Source organism: Aethalodelphis obliquidens, unplaced genomic scaffold (assembly GCF_003676395.1).
Source record: "Aethalodelphis obliquidens isolate GAN/ISIS:26980383/991018 unplaced genomic scaffold, ASM367639v1 scaffold20, whole genome shotgun sequence".
Taxonomy (NCBI): Eukaryota; Metazoa; Chordata; class Mammalia; order Artiodactyla; family Delphinidae; genus Aethalodelphis; species Aethalodelphis obliquidens.
The window spans coordinates 11,466,617-11,490,014 of NW_020837964.1; the positions used below are offsets into that span (position 1 = coordinate 11,466,617).

At 38.9% G+C, this 23,398-nt stretch overlaps 1 protein-coding gene across 7 annotated transcripts in view; it reads right to left on the reverse strand.

Annotated features, from left to right (window-relative positions):
• The window catches only part of CNTNAP4 (contactin associated protein family member 4), a 262,365-nt gene that overhangs the window by 210,456 nt on the left and 28,511 nt on the right, over window positions 1-23,398 (reverse strand). For 6 of the 7 annotated variants that reach the window (XM_027119209.1, XM_027119210.1, XM_027119212.1 and 3 more), the window contains exon 2: window positions 14,483-14,593. In XM_027119209.1, coding sequence (XP_026975010.1) covers window positions 14,483-14,593 — 111 coding nt within the window. Of the gene's footprint in view, window positions 1-14,482; window positions 14,594-19,616; window positions 19,627-23,398 lie in introns of those variants that run through there. The other variant, XM_027119214.1, reaches the window with a different exon arrangement.

A 23,398-nucleotide genomic window follows, 5' to 3' on the forward strand; every position in this document is an offset into this window, starting at 1 on the left:
AACAGTTGAAGACATTTCCTAAGCCAGGCACATTCTGTGTCTTCTAGTTTGAGAGGACTTAGAAGGACAGTCTGCCTTAAGATTCTCCCCTTCCTCTTGAAAAGCCATCAATGTCACTCACTCACATGCTTTGAAAATCTCCATTATTAGAGTGAGTCAAAAGGAAAAGAGATGGTACCTATAGAATATTATAAATAAAAAGAGTACATTGTCATACAATTTAGAGATCCCCAAATTCAACCCCATACTTTTACAGGAAAGGAAAAAAAGAGAGGAAATGTCTTTTCCCCAAGACCACCCACAATTTAGTATTATAACCTAGGTTTTGTGATTCCAAAACCAGCATTTTTTATCGCTATAAATTACTCAGGATCAGCTACATGGCACACTCACTGGGCTTACATTATCAAACTGATTTAGAGCTGAAGAAAGCATGGTACAGGGCAGACAAGGACAATAAAGGGTAAGACTGAGGGAGTAGCAAGAAGAGATCAGAAAAGAGTACAACATGTTCTTAAGGAAGAGGGCCCAGAAGGGAGAGCTACGTCCAAAGTAAGAGAGAACCAAACATTCAGGAGGACAATCGCCTCTGGCATTAAATCAAATGAACTGATAAAGAATAGAAGTGATTCTATATTAATCCCAGAAGTGAGAGCAAACTCTCCTATACTTTAATGAATAGAGTACAAGGGCTTCCCTAGTGGCGCAGTGGTTGAGAGTCCGCCTGCCGATGCAGGGGACACGGGTTCGTGCCCGGGTCCGGGAGGATCCCACATGCTGCAGGGCAGCTGGGCCCGTGAGCCATGGCTGCTGAGCCTGCGCGTCCGGAGCCTGTGTTCCGCAACGGGAGAGGCCACAGCAGTGAGAAGCCCGCGTACAGCAAAAAAAAAATAAGTCTCTTTTTATGGTCTATTGGCCATTTCAGAACTTTGGAAATGTAATGGTCAATTCATTAGAAAGAAACATCTAAGTCGTTGGTGATAGATATGGGCTAATACTTACTTGTAGTTGATTAATACTGGGATTCCAAAATTTTGAGATCCCTGATTTAACTCATTCATTAGAATTATAATGCTGTTAAATCCATTACTACAAAAAAATTGCTGAGGATCCAAAAACAGTCAGATGATTCTGAACTGTGAGCTTTCTTTGAATATTATCCTTTGTATGGTCAGGGCCCTGACTTGTGTATTTTAGACTTCATTCAAATAGGAAACTTACATTTACTATTGGGCTGTAAGATTTTTTGAGTTGTATACTGAACTGTGAAAGTGCATCTATATTATGGACATTGATTGAGAAAGTTACTTTCACAGTAAATGCACCATTTAAATATGGTGATCTTCATCATAAGAAAGGCATAAATCCTGCTGGATTTCATTTGCCTGGCAAGATATACAAATATTTGGAAAGTAAAATGTATTTTCTTTAATAGGAAGGGAAGGAAGACTTCCTTGCTCTTTGAAAGGAAAATTGATTTTTGTCTATTCTGCTTATTAAATACTTTACCAATTTATTAATTATTGTAACAAATGTCTGCCCTTAATATATAAAATTCTTGTGCAGAATAATTAAAAACTAAAGATAAATGCTCAAAAAACAAATTCTTTGACCCTGCTTTGCTCTATAATTAATCAAGAATAAAAAGACTCTTTTACCAGAGTTATGAGGATGCCTGAATTTTGAGATTACCTTTGTATAAATCAAAGTATATATTTGGCCTGTGAGGTTTGCTGAAGTGGGGTTAATTGGCAGGACACACTCTGAAACTGTTTAACGTTCTCTTGGGATCGTGCTTTTGTAATTCTTGTGGTTACACCACAGTGCCGTGATCATTTTCAATAAAGCCAAAACCACTTCAGCATTATCCTATTCTTCCAAAAGAAAGCTAGAGAATTAAAGCATAGGGATTAAGTATTTCTTCCGTCTTTAAAAAAGTAAGGTAGTAATGATTTAAACCAGGAATGGCGAATTGATCCAGATAAGTCTAACACCAAAGTGTTCGCTCTTCACCTAAAATGTCATGATCCACTGGAGACGGTACAAAGGAGAGAAGCAGAGCAGGTTAACTAGGGTTCAAGTGTGCTGCAGAAGCTTGCGTCCTGTGGCTACGGGGGTGACTCCCAGGGATCTGACTATTCAGGAATTTTTGTCAGGTCTAAGTGCTCTCATCCTAACATTAAGAACTGTACATCTCCTAATCTCAGAGATCAATTAGGGCAAGACAGAAAAATAGGGCAAAGCTAATACAAAGGCGGGTACTTACAGCCTGACTCAGCATGGAGGTGTGGGACCCTTGCAATTCAGGTAATTATTCAGGCCGAGAGCTTACTCAGGCACATTGCATCCTGGATGTGATGGGAAGCAGTTGATATGGAAGCAAATAAACTGTTGGCATCTTTTGTTCTCTAGCCAACTCTATAAAAACAGGCGGTCACCAATGCAGTCAATTCTCCACACTCAGTTCGTGAGGCTCACCTGCCCCATTTCTGGTCCTGGGGACCATCAGGTACATTTCAGACCTACACCCACCATGCCAATGAGGCTCTCCTTTTCTGAGGCCTGAGCTTTTTCAGTCCTGTGCAAAATTCATCTCTTATTCTTTTCCTCATAAAGTACTGGTTATCAAATATATTAATTTTATCATTTTAAATGTGATAATTATAAACGATTATATGCAATATGTTTAATGGCAAGAAACATTTACCTCATCTATCCTCTTAAGCACTGACATGCACCATGAATACCTTTGGGATTTATCTCTGGGATTTTAATTTAAGCATAATAGTTACATGCAAAGAAGCACAATGATTTAGGGCAGTAAAAATTGCCAAATAGGACTTCCCTGGTGGCTCAGTGGTTAAGAATCCACCTGCCAATACAGGGTACATGGGTTCAAGCCCTGGTCGGGGAAGATCCCACATGCCACGCAGCAACAAAGCCTGTGCACCATAACTACTGAGCCTGTGCTCTAGAGCCCGCAAGCCACAACTACTGAGCCCGTATGCCGCAACTACTGAAGCCCGCGCGCCTAGAGCCGGTGCTCCAAAACAAGAGAAGCCACCGCAGTGAGAAGCCAGCGCAGTGCTCACTGCAACTAGAGAAAGCCCACGCGCAGCAACGAAGACCCAACAAAGCCAAAAAAGGAGAAAAAAATCGCCAAATAATTCTGTATAGAATGTGATAATTTTCCTCACTAGAAGTACATCCAGAATGAGAGTTCTCCCTGTCAAGTAACTAAATATGCTGATTTCTCTACAGATAGATGCTTGATTTTAACAGCAAACCCTATAGGCATGAGGAAAGCATTGCTTTATAAGCATTTAGAGTAGAAGGGCTTAGCTGTGGATAAATAAAATAGACAATGGGAAAATATAGACATATATTCCACTTTTTAGCAAAAGAGGAAATATTTTGATCTTACAGAATAGAGGAGAGAAAACTCACAGTATTGGTCACTTATGGAAGCAACCTGCTATATAATTAAACACATGTACATATATATGTTTACATTCACACATATAAATATTTTGTTTTTGCTGTGTACCACCATTTTATTTACGGCGTTATACAAGCACATCAGTTTGCCATAACCCATTTCCAAGGTTTCTCAAGTACATGAAAATAAAAAAACATCCATTTGGATTATAATGCAACTTCAGGAACAGTTCTACATATATGGCTTCTTATATTCTGTCCTGAGAACACACTTGGCCCATCAAATGGCACACTAGAACCTGTCTGAACTGTACACTGATAATGGCAATGATTTAAGATGCCGAATGTAATTCAAACTACACTGAAACTGCAAAACTGGGACTAATATACAAGGGCAGAGAGATTTAATTCCATTACAAAGCCGGTATTAGTAGCAATTGGTTTTTGTTTGTTTGTGTGGTTTACAGTTAATTTTGGGTCACACGTCTCCGAGCTATGAAATCTGTCAGGTTCAAATTGAGATGCATCTTCCCAGTGCAAAAAAAGTACAAAAGAAGTCACTTACTCAGTGGCACTTGTACTAGCTTCCCAGGGCTGCTATAACAAAGTGTCACTAACTGCACAGCTTAATAGCATTTACTCTCTCACAGTTTGGGAGGTTAGAAGTCCAAAACTGAGGTGTCAGCAAGGCCATGCTCCCTTTGTGGGCTTTAGAGAAAAATTCTCCCCCTGGTGCTTGCTGGCAATATTTGACATTTCTTGGTTTGTAGCTATATCATTTCAATTTCTGCTTCCATCTTCTCATGGACTTCTTCCCTCTGTCTCCTCTGTCTCTGTGTCTCTGTGTACCTCTTTCCCCTTAGAAGGACACCAGTCACTGGATTTAGGGCCCAGCCTAATCCATTATTACCTCATCCTGATTATACCTGCATAGACCCTAGATCTAAACAAGGTCACATTCTCAGGTACTAGGTGTTAAGAATTAAATATATTGTTTAGGGGGACACAATTCAACTCACAGAAGTCTACCCTTTGCTCCCCCCAAAATTCATATCATCATGCAAAACACATTCACCCCATCCCAACATCCCCAAAAGTTTTAACCCATTCTAGCATCAACTCTAAGTCTAAAATCTCATCTAAATACAATCAACACAAGAAATCCTAAATCTTATCTTCCAAACCATCTAAATTAGACATAAGTGAGACTCTGGGTATGGTACATCCTGAGGAAAACCTCCATCTGTGGACTGTGAAACTAGAAAACAAATTATCTGCTTTCAAAATACAATAATGGGACAGTCATAGGATAGACATTCCCATTACCAAAGGGAGAAACTGAAAGGAATAAAGGGGTCATGGGTCCAAAGCAAGTCTGAAACCCAGCAGAGCAAATTCCACTAAGTCTCAAGGCCCGAGTATAATCCTCTGTGGCTTGATGCTCTGCCCCCTGGTCCTGCAGAGGCCCCACTGGCCCCAGACTCAGGACCCATGGAGACCTTGCTGGCCTAGCTTCCGTCTCTTTCAGTCTAGGCAAGTAGTGTTTCTGCTAGGATAAAATTCTCAAAAACTGCCCCCTATGCAACTGACAGAAGCATGTCCTCCACAGATCTTTCTGGATAACCCCATCTGTATTCCAGGGTTCAGGTGAGATGATGGACTGCATTCATGAGTCACACTCCTAATCTCTTTAGCAAAATGAGCCCACATCTTTGATGTTCTCTCTAGAGCATTTTTTGCAGTATAGATAGGCTGAGAAATTTCCAACTCATCAAATTCTGGTTCCTTTTTTGCTTAACAGCTCCTTCCTCCATTTATTCCTTTCCTCCGGTGTTTTACTATAAGCTGCAAGGAGAAACCAGGGCACATCTTCCATATGTTGCTTGGAAACATTCTGAGGTAAATATCAAGTTCATCACTTACAAATTCTCCTTTCCACCCAACACTAGAACACAACTCATTCCACTTTCCCACCACTTTATTACCAGGATTGCCTTCCCTCCAGTGTCTCATAATATGACCCTCTTTTCTTTTGGAGAGCTCTCCAGAAGCACTTTATCCTCCACATTTCCACCAACAGCAGTCTCTTCAAGGCAATCTAGGATTTTTCTATCACACACCTGAAAATTCTTCCAACCTCTGCCCATTACTCAATTCCAAAGCCACTTCCATATTTTTAAACATTTGTTTCAGTAGCACTAAACTTACAGTTCCAAAATCTATATTAGTTTCCTATGGTGGCTGTAACGAAGTATCCCAAACTGGCTTAAAGTAACAGAAATCTATTCCCTCACTGTTCTGGAGACCCAAAGTCCAAAATCAAGGTGTCACCAGTCACGCATCCTCTAAAAGATCCTTCTTTGCCTCTTCCCAGCTTCTGGTGGTTACTGGCAAACCTTGGAATTCCTTGGCTTGTAGCTACATTACTTGAATTTCTGCTTCTGTCTTCACCTGGCCTTCTTCTCTCTGTCTTCTCTGTTCCTGTGTCTCCAAATCTCATTCTCCTTATAAGGCCTTATCTGGAGCCCACCCTAATCCAATATGACCTTATCTTAACTTGATCACATCTGCAAAGACTCTAGGGCTAAATAAGGTCACATTCATAGGTATCAGGGTTAAGATGTGAATGTATCCTTTTGAAGGACACATTTCAACCCACAATGGAATTAAGTGACAAAATTAAATTAATATACCTCAAAAAAAGTAAATTTTCTTCTTCCCTACTGGTAGAAATGGACATTTAACTGTAGTCTTTTTCTGATTTCCTTTCCCCATTACAGGGTCTAGTCATTATCACAGTGTTACCCAGGGCACTTCTTATCTCATAGATGCAAAGCAGTGGGTTGTTGAGCTTGATTCCTCATTTCTTGCTTTTCTGTTCTTTGGCTCTAAGTTTTCCAGATTCCATAGCAAAAAGGTAACCCTATCTGTGTTTCTAGGATACTAGGATCTTTATTTGCTGATTCAGTTTATTTATACATGACCCGCTGACTTAGCTGAACACCCTTCCATAGCCTGAATTAAATACCACAAGGAATGTCGGCATACTAGTATAATATACAGCCTTTAATGAATCATTCAAAGTCTGATATTCTCTTGTGAACACTTCATGTAATTAATAGGTAAAAAAAGAAAAACTAAATAAAAAAGAAAAATGTAATCAAGCAGGTTGACAACCAGCAAAAGATAATTAAAACGATCCTGTTGTGTTTCTCCATTTCATTAACATGCAAATGAGATTCATGAAGTTTAATACTGTGTTTCACCAAGAGCCATAGAAATGAATTAAGAATGAAAATGAGTCCTACTGATAGAGACTCCTGATGAGTATATAAATTAATGAAAAATATGATTTGATCAAATCAATAACATATTATATATATATATAGAGAGAGAGAGATTTATTGAACCTCAACAAATGAAAATAAAGATAAATAGTTACATTAAATTTTGTATCTCTTTTGATGGGCCAAATCCTATGAAACCTTATTATAACTCAAATGGAGTGGTGGTAAATGCTAAACTCCGCTTTACTTTAAAAAGAAATATAAGATAGAAACTTCATTCTAAGGTCAGTGTTGTGATGACAACATTCCTATGGAAAGGACCATTGGTTCAGGATCTGGACTGACCCCCCCAGGGCTAGGAAATCCCATTTGCCTGTGGTAAGGGATTCAGAATTGAAAATAGGAAGAGATGGTCCAATGTGACAATAACTTTCACTATAAGGCAAATAAATGTAACAGACGAGAATTATCTACACAAATATATTCAAAGGCCACAAAATTCTCCATTTGATACAAGGATCTCAGTTATTACTCTCCAATGATATTCTCACACTAAGAAACACAAAGTTATGGCAATAATACCTAATTTAAAAAAAAGAAACACACATAGAGGAATGTATCAAATAATATCAGATAAAATTTTTTAAATAAACCCATGCTACAGAGTTAGATATTTATAACATGGACCATATGGCAAAACACACACACACACACACACACACACACACAATCTATTTGTTATGTCCAATGTTCAATGTACTCAAACATTAAACAACAGCACAAAAGGGTAAGATCAAGGAGTAAAATTAGAAGAAGTAGCTGCAGCATGTGCGAAGGGAATAATAAATGAGTCAATCAAGGTTTTAATAATATATGATGTCAGTGTCTTTTTTTATGGTTGTTAAAAATATTTTCTTTGTTAGTATTGCCAATCCTCTTTCCATAGAATGCATGAGCAGATGGGTTTTGCCTTAGCATATTATAGAAAGGGATGATAATGATACTTTGTCTTTAAGTGCAGAGAGTTTTGAAATTCTCTTATATCTATAGCAAGTTGCCATTTAATTATCTGCACTTTTCTTTAAACATACTCAAGCAATCAAACACAACCTACCTAAGAGATAGTCAACAATACGAACTGAGTATTCCTAAAGGAGCACGAAAGCTTATTAACTTCCCATTCCTCAACAGGAGAGAAAGTCATGTCATTCATTTTGAGAATTAACTAAACTTGGGGATGATTACTGTTAAATAACTAGCAACTTTTAAAGTCACTTCTTGCAAACTTCCTTGCTTATCTTGAAATAGAGGGCCAATTAAATTTTCATGGCTACTGTATACACAATGATTGTATATTGTTGTAGAAAAGTATGTTTTAGGATCAAGATGGCAGAGTAGGAAGACCCTGAACTCACCTCCTCCCACACGTACACCACAATAACAACTACTTAGAAAGTAACTGTCAGGGCTTCCCTGGTGGTGCAGTGGTTAAGAATCCGCCTGCCAATGCAGGAGACATGGGTTCAAGCCTGGATCCGGGAAGATCCAACATGCCGCAGAGCAACTAAGCCCGTGCGCCACAACTACTGAGCCTGTGCTCTAGAGCCCGTGAGCCACAACTACTGAAGCCTGTGTGCCTAGAGCCCATGCTCTGCAACAAGAGAAGCCACCGCAATGAGAAGCCTGTGCACCACAACGAAGAGTAGCCCCCACTTGCCGCAACTAGAGAAAGCCCGCACGCAGCAATGAAGACCCAATGCAGCTAAAAATAAATAAATGTATTAAAGAAAAGAAAGTAACTATTTATGAGAACAACCTGAAGATAAGAAAAGATTTTCCACAGCTAAAATATAAAGAAAAAGCCACAACAAGACAGGTAGAAGGGACAGAGATGGAGTCTAGTCAGTAACCCCAGCACAGGATCAGTGACCCACAAACATGAGGGAAATCATAGCAACAGAGGTCCTCCATGAAGGACATGGTGTTCAAGCCACACATAGGGCTCCCAGCCCAGGGATCCTGCACAGGGAAAAAGAGGCCCCAGAAGTCAACCTTTGAAAACGAGCAGGGCATATGTTTGGAAGAGCCAGAGGGCATTGGAAAACAGAGACTCCACTCTTAAAGGGTGTGCAGAAAATCTCACATACTCCAAGTCCCAGTGTAGAGGCAGTAGTTTGAAAGGCACCTGAGTCAGACTCACTTAATGCCCGTGCAGAGCCTCCCAGAGAGACAGGAGGCAGCTGAGACTGCCCTGGGTAATGAGATACTGGTGGTGGCCATTTTTGGAATCTCCTTCTACTGAGCTGACACCAGCACTGGCAAGTGTCATTCCAGAATCCTCTCTCTAGCCTATTAGTGCCAGGAGCTGACAACACCCACCAGTGGGCCCACAACAGCCATACACCACCAGGTCACATAGCCAGCCAGGTTGGGGGTTAGCCCCACCTGCCAGCCTGCCCACAGTAGTGGGCCCTGCCATAACAAAAGGGCACATGCAGCCCACACAGGGGACACCCCTGGAGCATCTAGCTCTGATGGTCAGAGGGGAGTGTGATGCTGGCCCAGCGGGCATCTCCTATGGAAGACCACTTCAAAAAGACTGGGAGATGTAATGCAACTACCTAATACATAGAAATAAACACAGAGAATTAGGGAAAATGAAGAGACAAAGAAATCTGTTCCAAATGAAAGAACAAGACAAAACCTCAGGAAAAGAACTAAATGAAACAGAGATAAGTAATCTACCCAATAAAGAATTCAAGATAATGATCATAAAGATGTTCACCAATCTTGGGAGAATGGATGAACAGAGTGAGAACTTCAACAGAGTTAGAAAAATTTAAAAGAAATAAGAGCTGGAGAATAAAACAACTGAAGTAAAAAATACACTAGAGGGTATCAACGGTAGAGTAAATGAGACAGAAGAATGGATCAGTTATCTGGAAGACAGAGTAGTGGAAATCAAGCAGACTGAGCAGGAAAAAAAAAAAAGTTTTTAATAAAGGTAATTAAGGGACCTCTGAGACAACACCAAGCATAGGAACATTCACATTATAGGGTCCCAGAGGAAGAAAAGAGAGAAAAAGGACCAGAGAATTTTTGGAATAATAACACCCAGAAACTTCCCTAACCTGGGGAAGAAAACAGACATCCAGGTCCAGGAAGCACAGAGTTCCAAACAAGATGAACCCAAAGAGGTCCACACCAAGACACATTATAACTAAAATGGGAAAATTAAAGATTAAAGTGAGAATCTTAAAAGTAGCAAGAGAAGAGCAACTAGAAGGGAACTCCCATAAGACTATCAGCTGACTTTTCAGCAGAAACTTTGCAGGTCAGAAGGGAGTGCATGACGTATTCAACGTAATGAAAGGAAAAAAACCTACAACCAAGGGACCTCCTTGGCAGTCCAGTGGTTAAGACTTCGCCTTCCAATGCATGGGGTGCGGGTTCGATCCCTGATTGGGGAGCTAAGATCCCACATGCCTCACAGCCAAAAAACCAAAACATAAAACAGAAGCAATATTGTAACAAATTCAATAAAGACTTTAAAAATGGTCCACATCAAAAAATCTTAAAACAAAACAAAAACCCTACAATACTCTACCCAGCAAGGTTATCATTCAGATTTGAAGGACAAGTAGAGTTTGACAGAGACGCAAAAGCTAAGAGTTCAGCACCACTACACTGGCCTTATAAGAAATGTTAAAGGGACTTCTAAGAAGAAAAGAAAAAGCCATAACTAGAAATAAGAAAATTACAAAAGGAAAAAATCTCACTGGTAAAGGTAAACACATAGTAAAGGTAGTGGATCAACCACTTATAAAGCTAGTAGGAAAGTTACAAGACAAAAGTAGTAAAATCATCTGTATCTACAATAAGTATTTAAGGGATACACAAAATAAAAAGATACAAAACATGATGTCAAAAACAAAATGTGGTGGAGGGACTAAAAACATAGAGTTATTAGAATGTGTTCGAGCTTAAGAGATCATCAAATTAAAATAGATACCTATATATAATAAATAATTATATATGAACCTCATAGAACCAAAAACCTATAACACATATACACAAAAAAAGGAAAAAAAAAATCCAAATATAACATTAAAGACAATCATCACATCAGAAGGGAAGAGAACAAGAAAAGAAGAAAGAACAGAGAAGAACTACAAATATAACCAGAAAACAATCAACAAAATGGCAATAAGTACATTCCTATCAATAATTACTTTAAATGTAAATGGACTAAATGCTCCAGTCAAAAGACATACAGTAGCTGAATAGATTTAAAAAAAAAAAACCCATATATATGCTGCCTACAAAAGACTCCTTGCAAATCTAAAGACACTCACAGATTAAAAGTGAGGTGATGGAAAAAGAAATTCCATGCAAATGGAAACAAATAGAAAGCTGAGTTAGCAGTAATTATATCAGACAAAACAGACTTTAAAACAAAGACTGTGGGCTTCCCTGGTGGCGCAGTGGTTGAGAGTCTGCCTGCCGATGCAGGGGACACGGGTTCGTGCCCCAGTCCAGGAAGATCCCACATGCCATGGAGCGGCTAGGCCCGTGAGCCATGGCCACTGAGCCTGCGCGTCTGGAGCCTGTGCTCCGCAACGGCAGAGGCCACAACAGTGAGAGGCCCGTGTACCACAAGAAAAAAAAGATTGTAATGAGACACAAAGAAGGACATTACAAAATGCTAAAGCGATCAACCCAACAAAAACATAACACTTGTAAATATATATGCACCCAACATAGGAGCACATCAATATATAAAGCAAATATTAACAAGCATAAAGGGAGATATTGACAGTAATACAATAACAGTAAAGGACTTTAACACTCCACTTATGTCAATGGACTGATCATCCAAATGGAAACACTGACCTTAAATGACACATTAGACCAGATGGATTGATATATACAGCATATCTCATCCCAGAATAACAGAATATACATTATCTTCAAGTGCACATGGAACATTCTCCAAGACAGATCACAAGCTAGGCCACAAGAAAAAGTCTCAGTAAATTTAAGAAAACTGACACCATATCAAGCATCTTTTCTGACCATATGAGTATGAGACTAGAAATTAACTACAAGAAAAAAAACTAGAAAAAACATAAACACTGGAGTCTAAACAATATGCTACCAAACCACCAATGGGTCATTGAAGAAATCAAAGAGGAAATTTAAAAATACCCTGAGAAAAATGAAAATGGAAATCCATGGCAATACAGGCCTACCTCAGTAAACAAGAAAAATGTCAAATAGACAATGTGAACTTACACATAAAGGAAACAGAAAAAGAAGAAAAGAGTCCAAAGTTAGCAGAAGGAAATAATAAAGAGCAGAGCAGTAATTAAAACAAACAAAAAAAGAAACCAAGAAAAAAAAAGACCAATGAAAAAAAGAACTGAGTTTTTTGACAAGATGAACAAAATTGATAAACCTCTAGCTAGACTCACCAAGAAAAAAAGAGAGAACCAAATAAATAAAATCAGAAACGAAAGAGGGAAAGTTACAACCAACACCACAGAAATACACAGGATCATAAGAGATCACCACAAATAATTATACAACAACAAATTGTATAGCATAGAAAAAAATGGATAAATTTCTAGAAACGTACCATCTTTAAGAATGAATCAGGAAGAAACAGAAAATCTGAACAGACCAATTACTAGTAATGACATTGAATCAGTAGTCAAAAAACTCCCAACAAACAAAAGTCCAGGACTAGACAGCTTCACAGGTGAATTCCACCAAATATTTAAAGAAGAGTTAACATCTATCATTCTCAAACTATTCCAAAAAATTGAAGAGGACGGAATACTTCGAAACTCAGTCTAAAAGGTCAGCATCGCCATGATACCAAAACTAGACAAGGACACCACACACACACACACAAAATTACGGGCCAATATCACTGATGAACATGGATGCAAAAATCAAAATATACAACGCATTAAAAAGGATCATATGCCATGATCAAGTGGGATTTATCCTAAGGATGCAAAAATGGCTCAATACCTGCAAATCAATCGATGTGATAAACCACGTTATATGGTCAATTAATGTACAACAAGGAAGGCAAGAATATACAATGGGGAAAAGACAGCCTCTGCAATAAATGGTGTTGGAAAAATCAGACTACATGCAAAAGAATCAAACTGGACTACTTTCTCACACCATATACAAAAATAAACTCAAAATGGATTAAGTACTTCAATGTAAGATCTGAAACCATAAAACTTCTAGAACAAAACATAGGCAGTATGCCCTTTGATATTGGTCTTAGCAATATATTTTTGGATCTCTCTCCTCAAGCAAGAGAAACAAAACCAAAAGTAAACAAATGAGAACTAACCAAACTAAAAAGCTTCTGCACAGTGAAGAAAACCATCAACAAAACAAACAGGTAGCCTACTGAATGGGAGAAGATATCTGCAAGTGACATATTCAAATAGGGTTTAATATCCAAAATATACAAAGAACTCATACAGCTCAATATCATAAAAACAACCAATTCAATTTAAAAATTGGCAGAGGACCTGAATAGACAGTTTTTCAAAGAATACATAGAAATGGCCACCAGACACCTGAAAACAGGCTCAACACCACTCATCACCAGGGAAATGCACATCAAAACCACAATGAGATGTATCTCACACCTGTCAGAACGGCTATCATCCAAAAGGCAAGAAATAACAACTGTCTGCAAGGATGTAGAGAAAGAGGAACCCTGGTGCACTGTTGGTGGGATTAATTGGTGCAGCTGCTATGGAAAACAGTATGGAGGTTACTCAAAAAATTAAAAACAGAAATACTATAAGGTCCAGCAATTTCACTTCTGGGTATTTACCCCAAGAAAATAAAAACACTAATTCAAAAAGATATATGCACTCCTATGTTCATTGCAGCATTATTTACAATAGCCAGGGTATAGAAGCAACTTAAGTGTCCTCTGTAGATGAATGGATGAAGAAGATGTGGTATATACATATACAGTGGAATGTTTATTTTTCATTAAAAAAACAAAATCTTGCCATTTGTGACAACTTAGATGGATCTAGAGGGTATTATGCTAAGTGAAATAAGTCAGAGAAAGACAAACCCGTATGATTGCACTCATATCTGGAATCTAAAAAACAAACAAAACAAAATGAAATTAGATACAGAGAACAAAGAGGTGGTTATCAGAGGAGGAGGGTTGAGCGGATGAGTAAAATAGGTGAAGGGAATTAGGAGGTACAAACCTCCAGTTATAAGATAAATAAGTCATGGGATGTAATATACAGCATAAGGAATATGGTTAATAATACCGTAATATCTTTATATGGTTACTAGACATAACATGGTGATCACTTCACAGTGTATTTAAATGTCAAACCAATATATTGTACACCTAAAACTAAAATTATATAGTATATCAACTATATTTCAATTAAAAAATTAAAAAATTCTAAAGAAAAGTTTATTTTATAAGATACATTAAAAAAATCGCCAGATTTAGGGAATTCAATTCTTTGGGCACTAAAATGATGATACAAGATCTCAGAACAGGTGCATCCCTTTGCCATTCTAGAGCCAATCCTAAATCTCATGAACATCCCATCAGTTTCTGCCATTTGCTTATTAAGAAATTTATTACCTTTTACAATATATCACTTACAATGATTTTACTAAAGGAGAATGGAAGATGAATGAGATTCGTCATGAACCAATCAGAGCAGAAAAAGCAGACTTACCATCTCTTCGATTTAGCCTTGCAAATCCAGGACCATAGCTGCTAGAGAGCTCGGATGAACTGCTGAATGATGCCTGAGACAAGGCAGACACCAGAGGGTCATCACAATCGTCTGCCAAAAGGAAAAATTCCACATTCAGTTAGTAATGTGCTGACAGCTTACTTGGATTCAACAGATAAAACAAATAAACAAAACAAAACAATAAATCTAGGATCTCTAACAACATGCCCACTGCTTATATACAGTGTAAGTTCAATAAGAGAAAAAGAATTTAAAGACAAGAGCATATGGAAATGAAGAAGGAAAACTTCGTGGAAATTACAAAACAGTATCTTGAGATAGAAACGGTTTACTTAAACAAGAAACAAAAATACCTAATCGGTATTCCTAATTTACATAAATAAATGTATATTAGGAAAGAATTATAAACTTAACTAGATTAAAACTAAGAACTTAGGGTTGCCAAAAGACATGTGATGTAAAGAGAAACATCACAACATGGAGAAAGTACTCCCCAAACAGTTTACAAACAGTATTGCAAATTAAGGGAAAAAAAAAAAATGAGAAACAAAAACTCCTTTTAAATCAGTTAGAAAACACCCTAGAAAAAAATGACATAAGGCTAGACCAGAGAGTTCACAGCACAGAACCACTATTAAATGACGATCAAACTCAAAGTGTAAATTAACACTACAATTAGATACTATTTTACAAACAGCAGACCAGCAAGATTTAATAAGTCTGACAACACCAGATGGTCCAGATAATGTGGGCCAAGAGAAACTCCAACATCCTGCTAGTGGGAGTGTAAAGGCGAGCACCTACTTTTAAAAACCAATTTGTCATCAGCTTGCATATTTGACCTTCTGTACCCCATGGTCCATGGATATGTATTTCTTCCTGGGCAGAGCCTCCCTATGATGAACTGCTGGTCTCAAGAAGCTTTGCCTTCTGGTGTCATACAAATACTAGTGTTTATTGTGTGCCAATAGAAAAAAAGTTGAGAAGCATTAACCTAGAGCAACTCTTGTATTTGTGCACAGGGAGATGTGTGCGATTTCTAGCAACAATGTTCATGATAGCAAAAATTGATTAACAATCCGAACATTTATTGATCAAAGAAGAGATCAATAAATCATAGTACTTTTCACAATGAAATAACATACAGCAGGAAAAAGAACTACACCAACATACACCAAAAAATCAATAAAGTAACAAGGTTGGATCTTAGAAATAAAATATTTAATGAAAAAAGTTATAGAAGACCATATAATATATGTTGATAGTTTTGAGAATCTTAAAAACAAGCAAAGCTAAGTAATACATTATTTAGGGACACATGTGACTAGGAAAGAAAACTATTTAAAAAATCAAACAGGGTTTCCCTGGTGGCGCAGTGGTTGAGAGTCCGCCTGCCAATGCAGGGGACACGGGTTCGTGCCCCCGGTCCAGGAAGATCCCACATGCCGTGGAGCGGCTGGGCCCTTGAGCCATGGCCGCTGAGCCTGCGCGTCCGTAGCCTGTGCTCCGCAACGGGAGAGGCCACAACAGTAAGAGGCCCACGTACCACAAAAAAAAAAACCAAAACAAAAAACAAAACCAAGAAATGAAAAGCTTAGAATTCAGGATAGTGGTTACTTCTAAAGGAAGGCAGTGTGTGTGTGCGTGTGTGTGTGTATATACATACACATACCTGTATGTGTATATGAATAAGTATGTAAGGATATATATGAAAGTATATACATGTCTTATCTATATATGACAAGTATATATATATATATATATATATATATATATATATGTCTTATCTATCCTATTATGTATATCACATATCCAATAAAAAGTAAGGCACAAAGAGTGAGGAAAAGTATAAGAGCAGTCTCATGTTGACCATGATATCTATACACACTTATTTTATTCAGCTAATTCTTCATTTCATGCAATCTTCAGATTTTCACTTTATACAATTATTAAGTTGTTGCCATTTTTGCTCTAATCAGAAAATATTTCTCTTATATTTAGGATTTAACATACGTTGGTAATTAAAAATCATGCAGGATTATTGTCCCAATTTTTAAATTAACAATAAACATTTTAAATAAATCCAGGAATTATCTAGATTCATCTGAAATTTTATGAAGCCTATGCTTCTTGAACATAGGTTTTTATAAAATAGTCACTATCAGTTTTACTGCTTAACTATTCAAACTACAATATTTTTCTGCAGTCCTGCCATTTGAAATATGTACTTTTTCTTAAAGTTAAAGGTTTAAATTATAAGTGGTAAGTAAAAATTTACCAACTTAACATTTGATTGCCTTTCAAAAGAATTTGCTAAAGGTAGCGTTTTATTTTTTAAGATTGTCTCCTTTTCATTTAAAGTCCCCTTTTTCTTCTTTCACACCTTAAACTCTTTAGCTCAGCGGTCCCCAAACTTTCTGGCACCAGGGGCCAGTTTCATGGTAGACAATTTTTCCACAATTGTGGGGGGATGGTTTCAGGTTGATTCAAGCGCATCACATTTACTGTGCACTTCATTTCTATTATTATTACGTTGTAATATATAATGAAATAATTATACAGCTCACCATAATGCTGACAGGAGGTGGAGCTCAAGCGGTAATGCAAGCGATGGGGAGCGGCTGTAAGTACCGATGCAGCTATGCTTGTTTGCCTGCAGCTCACCTCCTGCTGTGCAGCCTGGTTCCTAACAGACCACGGACTGCTACCAGCCTGTGGCGTGGGGGTTGGGGACCCCTGCTTTAGCTAGCTCTTAAAAAAGACGTGATAACTGGCCCACAGTTCCTGCATGTCTATTGACTGGCTTAAGTACTGACACTCAATCTAGTTGTAATTCAAGTGTTAAGAAGTGTAGACATAAAAAGACATAACAATCCATGAAGTGTTGAAGGAAATTCTGATTACACCCAATCACAAGCCACAACCAAAATGCTTTAGTATGCTGTGGAAGCTATGATGTGTGTGTTAGCGTGAGCAAATGAGCACATTATCTATATTGGGGGGGTGCATTTGTGGGTGTGTGTCTACCAAAACTATAATCATTTTTGAATCATTATGAGTATTCAGGTATAAGTGTGACCCAACAAGGCTGTTTAACTGCAATTCACAATCAATTATGCAGATTCAAATCAATGTTTCCGATGTAAAATGCCTCTCTAGTGCAATCACTCTAGAGGGCATATATTTATTGCACATTTGTTTTTGCCACTATAAATTGAGACTCAATACTGTTTTATTTTTAGCTTAAAAAGAATGGGATTAATCTAAGAGAAGGGGTGCTTATTCCACTTGTGAGAAGAGGGACACGTGATACGGGAAAGAGGTCGGCAGGGGACAGGGGTTGGGGGAGGACAGATGGGGGCTTCTGGTGTTTGGTAAAGTTCTAGCTGTAGGTCTGAGTGGTAGTTACATGAGTATATACATTTCCCCCCAATCTGTGGTATGTTTACTTAGCAGCAGAATATTCTAAAGTTATTCTTACATAGAACTAATAATAGTGAACACATTCAGTGAGCACTCTCTGCTAAGAACTTACAGCCATTCAACACGTAGTTACCAATCTTTACCACTCCTCTTTGAGGTACTGATATTATTTTACAGATGAGGTAAACTTGAGTCACAGAGCTTGGTTAATTTGCTCATCTCATTGTGACGGGACCATGAGGTTTTATAAAGTGAGTTGGGGTCCAGAATCTAGTAAGTAAGAACACCAGGACTATAATCACTATTTCTTTAGGTTTGGAGTACAGGAATTTCATCAGACACCATAATGACATGAACAAAATACCTCTCAAGAAAAAATACCTCTCAAGAAGGTACACACTCCAATTCCAGGTTTGCCAAGCTATTTGTTTATTACCAATTTGATCTGCAATAGTCTTAACACCAGGGGAGGGGGATCTCAGCAATAATGAGTCTGGAGTGAGTAAAACGGATATTTCCCTCTAGACATTAATGAAATTGTATTCTGGATTAAGAATCAGTCTCCTGGGACTTCCCTGGTGGCGCAGTAGTTAAGAATCTGCCTGCCAATGCAGGGGACACGGGTTCGAGCCCTGGTCTGGGAAGATCCCACATGCCACGGAGCAACTAAGCCCGTGAGCCACAACTACTGAAGCCTGCGCGCCTAGAGCCCGTGCTCCCAACAAGAGAAGACACCATAATGAGAAGCCCGTGCACCGTAATGAAGAGTAGAGACCCCCTCCCCCACTCACCACAACTAGAGAAAGCCCATGCGCAGCAACAAAGACTCAATGCAGCCAACAATTAGTTAATTAATAATAAAAAAAAAGAATTAGTCTCCTGTGAATTTCATTCTAGAAAACCAGTTTTCTCTGACTGTACCAGTTAAAGCAGTAAAATGCAGGTTCTGGTCTTGCAAAGCTGAGAACCATAACCGGGGCTGATTTCCCTCCCCCTCCCAGGGAACACTTAGCAATATCTGGAGACACTTTGGTCATCACAACTTGGGGGTACTACTGGAATCTAGTGGGTGGAGGCCAGGGATGCAGCTAAACACCTTACAGTGCCCAGGGTGGCACCCCACAACCAAAAATTATCCAGGCCCAAATGTCAACAGTGCAGCCATTGAGAAACCCTACCCTACACTCTAGTAAAAAAAAAGCAGCCCAATGAACTAGTTTTCTCCTGGACTAATCCCCCAGCTAGAACGCTCAACTTCCTCTCACATTTCAGTGATTGTTAGTTCTACTTTACCGCTATTCAGAGTGTATAAATATACAAGCATTTAAGGAAGGAGCTTTTCAAAGCCGAAATAATATATTATTTCAGCTCAAAACATAATTGTATTTTTTAATTAAGTACTATATCAGATCATCATACTATCCTGGTCCCTTCACCAAGGAACCAGTACATATGTACATATATACTATATGTATATACTACCCATATACTATATGTATATACTATACATATACTTATATAATAGTATAATGTATTATATACATACTATATGTATATGTACAATATTTGTACTTATGTATGTATAATGTGTATAATCATATATATGTATAATATATGTATAACACAGTATAGTTATACAATATAGTTATACTATACTGTGTTATACATGTTATACATATATTACATATACAATTATACATATAAATATGCAATCATATACACAATTATAATACATATTAATGATATATACAATTATACTACATATGTGTACAGGCATGTGCATATGTGTTATAACATACATATATTACAACATACATATGTATAATGTATACGTGTGTATCCATATATATATATATATATATATATATATATATACACACACACACACACAAGCTGACCCTTGTATAAATGCTAAGTTGGCCATCATATCATAAGTTTAAGTGATGGCATATACTTACATGGTAACCTTATATAAATATGTATGAACATATTTATATATACATACTATATGCATAAAAATGCATTAATAACAATACATATGATTTTATACATACATATAAATATATTTCACATAATATGAATAATACATATAATACAAATACATTTCTCTTTTTTTCTTTCTTTGGCCACATGGGGCTAGTTTATCGCAGTTAAATACCTCTCTCTCTCTCTATTATTTTTGTTTTTTGGTCTATTTTTCCATAAAGAAAATTAGAACACACACACCCAAAGGGGAGGAGGGTCCAGAAACAAGAGGTGGGGTGGGACATGGCCTCCCTTGCTTAGGTCAAGGCCCCGGGGATGGCCCCCAAAGGCTCCCCTCCTTCCCGGAAGCACCCTGTCTCAGTACCTCTAGGGTCCAAGGAGGCAGTGGGATATGGCAGAGCCTCTGTCCTTCTCCCTCTTGTCTCCAGGCGAGACCACTACAAGTGTTGGGGCTTAGTGGGGGCCGGGATAAGGAAGACAGGCAGACGGCGGCTTGGTGGTATATGTAATTTACATATTTACGTATGTAAATATATAGCGTGCAAGTACTGACACCTCTGCACCCACTCCTGCAAGTCTCCAGAGGACTGCCCACCACAGAAGCTGCTGAACAGGGAGAACCTGGGCCAACTGTGGAGCGGGAACGCTGGGCCTGGACCCTGGACGGCTGCAACCCCCGTGCCGCACCCTAAACAGATGAGCAGCTCAGGCTGTGGCCCTCACCTCACCTCACCTCACCTTCAGTTCTCTCCCGGCACTGTAGCCTGCTCATCTCTCTCCTGCTTCCTGCACATCAGTGGCACATGCGTGCCGCTGGCTCTGGTTCTGTTCAGCTCTCGCTTCGAGTCGGCGTGGAGGTCCTAGCTCCCAGCTTCCCTCGCGCTGCCTCTTGACCTTAAGAAAGAAGGTTCCTAAATGGCAGGGGCCAGGTGGAAATTCTCTGCTGCCTCTCCAACTTTCAGGATGGGCACCTGGGAGGCTGAGGCCTTCCTGGCCCCCCGTGCTGCTCATTGTACCTCCCACCACCTGCACACGGGATCGATAGGGCTGTCTACCTCCCAGCAAGAGAGCCCTGGCCTGCATCCCGCTGTCCCCCACAGCGGGGAATGGCGCCAGGACCGCTTCGCCCCGAGCCTCAGGCTGCCGCATTGCATGCTGGGACTCAGCTCCCACCGCTCCCTCGGTTCAGGTGCTACGATTGAACTGCGCTGCCGCAACTCCCTCGCAGCCGAACGCGGTGGGGATCGGGTACGGCTTGACAAGCTTGGTGAAGAAGGGAATTTGACCGGGAGAATAAAAGCACATTCTAGGTACAAGGGGCACAGCAGAGTATGAAAGACTTCAGTCACCAGTGAGATTTAAAAGCACAGTCATCAGGGGGAAGGCTTGTACAATTCAAAAGGGTAGCAAGGCATGTTTGGTTAATTAGTTAATTCTTTCCGAGGAAGAAATGAACATCACTCTTACTACTCTATGCTTTTGCAAAATTATATATATTACTTTTTATACAACTTTTCATAGTCAGAATTTCCACATTAAACTTGCTAATACAGTCGGAAATGTGAAACTATAGTTCTGTCTTTTTTTGTAATTACAAATTTGGGGGGTAATTTTTTAGTATTTTCAGTCTTGTTTGATTTCATGTAAAGAGTTTTAATGAATTATGTTAGAATATACATATTCCAGGGGAAAAAATTACCTGATTTCTGTTGAGACACTGTCATGTGTGTGTGCACGTGCACACACATGCAGAAAGAGACACACAGATCTACAGCTCTCAAATCCATACTTCAGAAAAGACATCATTTACTCCTCACCGTGAGAGAAGAACTTACCATTGTCATTAAAAAGACAATGAGAAATTAGACCTCTGGCGAATTGCATATATGAAAAAACTCAATAGCCTCTTACAAATCAAGATGCAAGCTATATTGAAAGTATTTTAATATAGCTTGATCAGAAGTAATTTATTTTACAAAGGGCTTTAATTCTCATAAGTAAGTAAAAGCTGTTCCGTTTTTAATAAAAGTCATTCAATTTTCTTAATCCCTGTGCAATACTACCTGTACTAAGATAATAGGTCCATATTATCAGCTGCTTATGTTCTCAGTGCTTTACATGTGTTAAATCCTGACAAATACCTCATGCTATTTGCTACTATTAACTCCATTGTACAATTGAGGAGAAAGGGACACAGTGGTTACACGATTTACCCAAAGACACACAGCTGTTGTTCTGAGCCACTACACTGTTGAAACAGGTACTGGTAATCTAAAATATAGCTGAGCAAAAGTAGGGTAATTTTCAGTAACATTCAGCTTAGTTGCCACTGAGTAGAACAACCTTCTCTATTATTTGGAAGACCCGCCAAAATCAATTGCGTGCCTGCTAATGTATCATATTTCCCACGGGAATACTCATTGAAGAAGGATAGGACAGGACAGGATAGGACAGATAGGAAACATGCTTAAAAATCTTCAAAAATTCCCATACACTAGAGGCAGGAGTGGGACTTTTGACAGGGAGCTTTGGTAACATTGGAATCTCAGTCTTTTCAGAAAACAGTTTACTATTTAGACCTAACCCAAATATTCCACTGACAAATTCAGGATTAAGGAATGACCTTCCCTTCAAGAAATCTATTTCCTTAAAGAAAATGTTTTATTTCTGATCTATATTATTGAAATTGTCATCCAGTTGAAATTGGAAATCATGGACTAATTTAGGAAAAGTGTGGAATTAGGCTAACATAGATCAGAAATATAGTGTACAAGGCAAGATTTCATCCCCAAAATGAGAAAACAATATTGTTCTTTAACCATAAGCCAAATCTGAGTTAGTTCTACAGATTATTCAGGTCCAGTTTTAGGATTCCGGGAGGAGTCCCATCTTCCTGCCCCGGCATGACACAGGATCCAGTCCCTGATGACCACTTCTGCCCAATGAGAGACTGAATATACAAATGGACAATGGCCACAGTACACACAAAAACAGAACTTCTGACCCATAACGTGCAGCAACCAGCCCAGGAACCAACCTGCTATCCTCGGTAGCCACCGCAGGAAGCCTAACGATAATCCCTTGTAGCAATTGGCCCCATACAGCCCGTACTTGGTAAATATCGTATAGCTTCTCTAATTTGTGCCCCTGCTTCCAATTTAGGACTGGATAAATCTCTGCTAAATACAGAAGAATCCAAATACACACACCTAATGCATCACATGCCTGGATGGCCTGCTTCTGGTTACTCTGTCTACAGCTTCCCCCTGCCAACAGCTTCCAATCAGGGCATACCTGATGCCTTCTCTCTGTTTTTTGTCTTTTCACTATAAAGCTTTCCCTTGCCCCCTGCCTGCCTTTGAGTCTCTGCCAAACACAAGTGGTGGCGGCTGACTCCCTAGCTATCGTAAACTCTGGATAAAGAGCCTGTGTTTGTTTTCATTTGGGTGGCCTTCGTTGATTTCCACGTCAAGGAGCTCTTCCCAA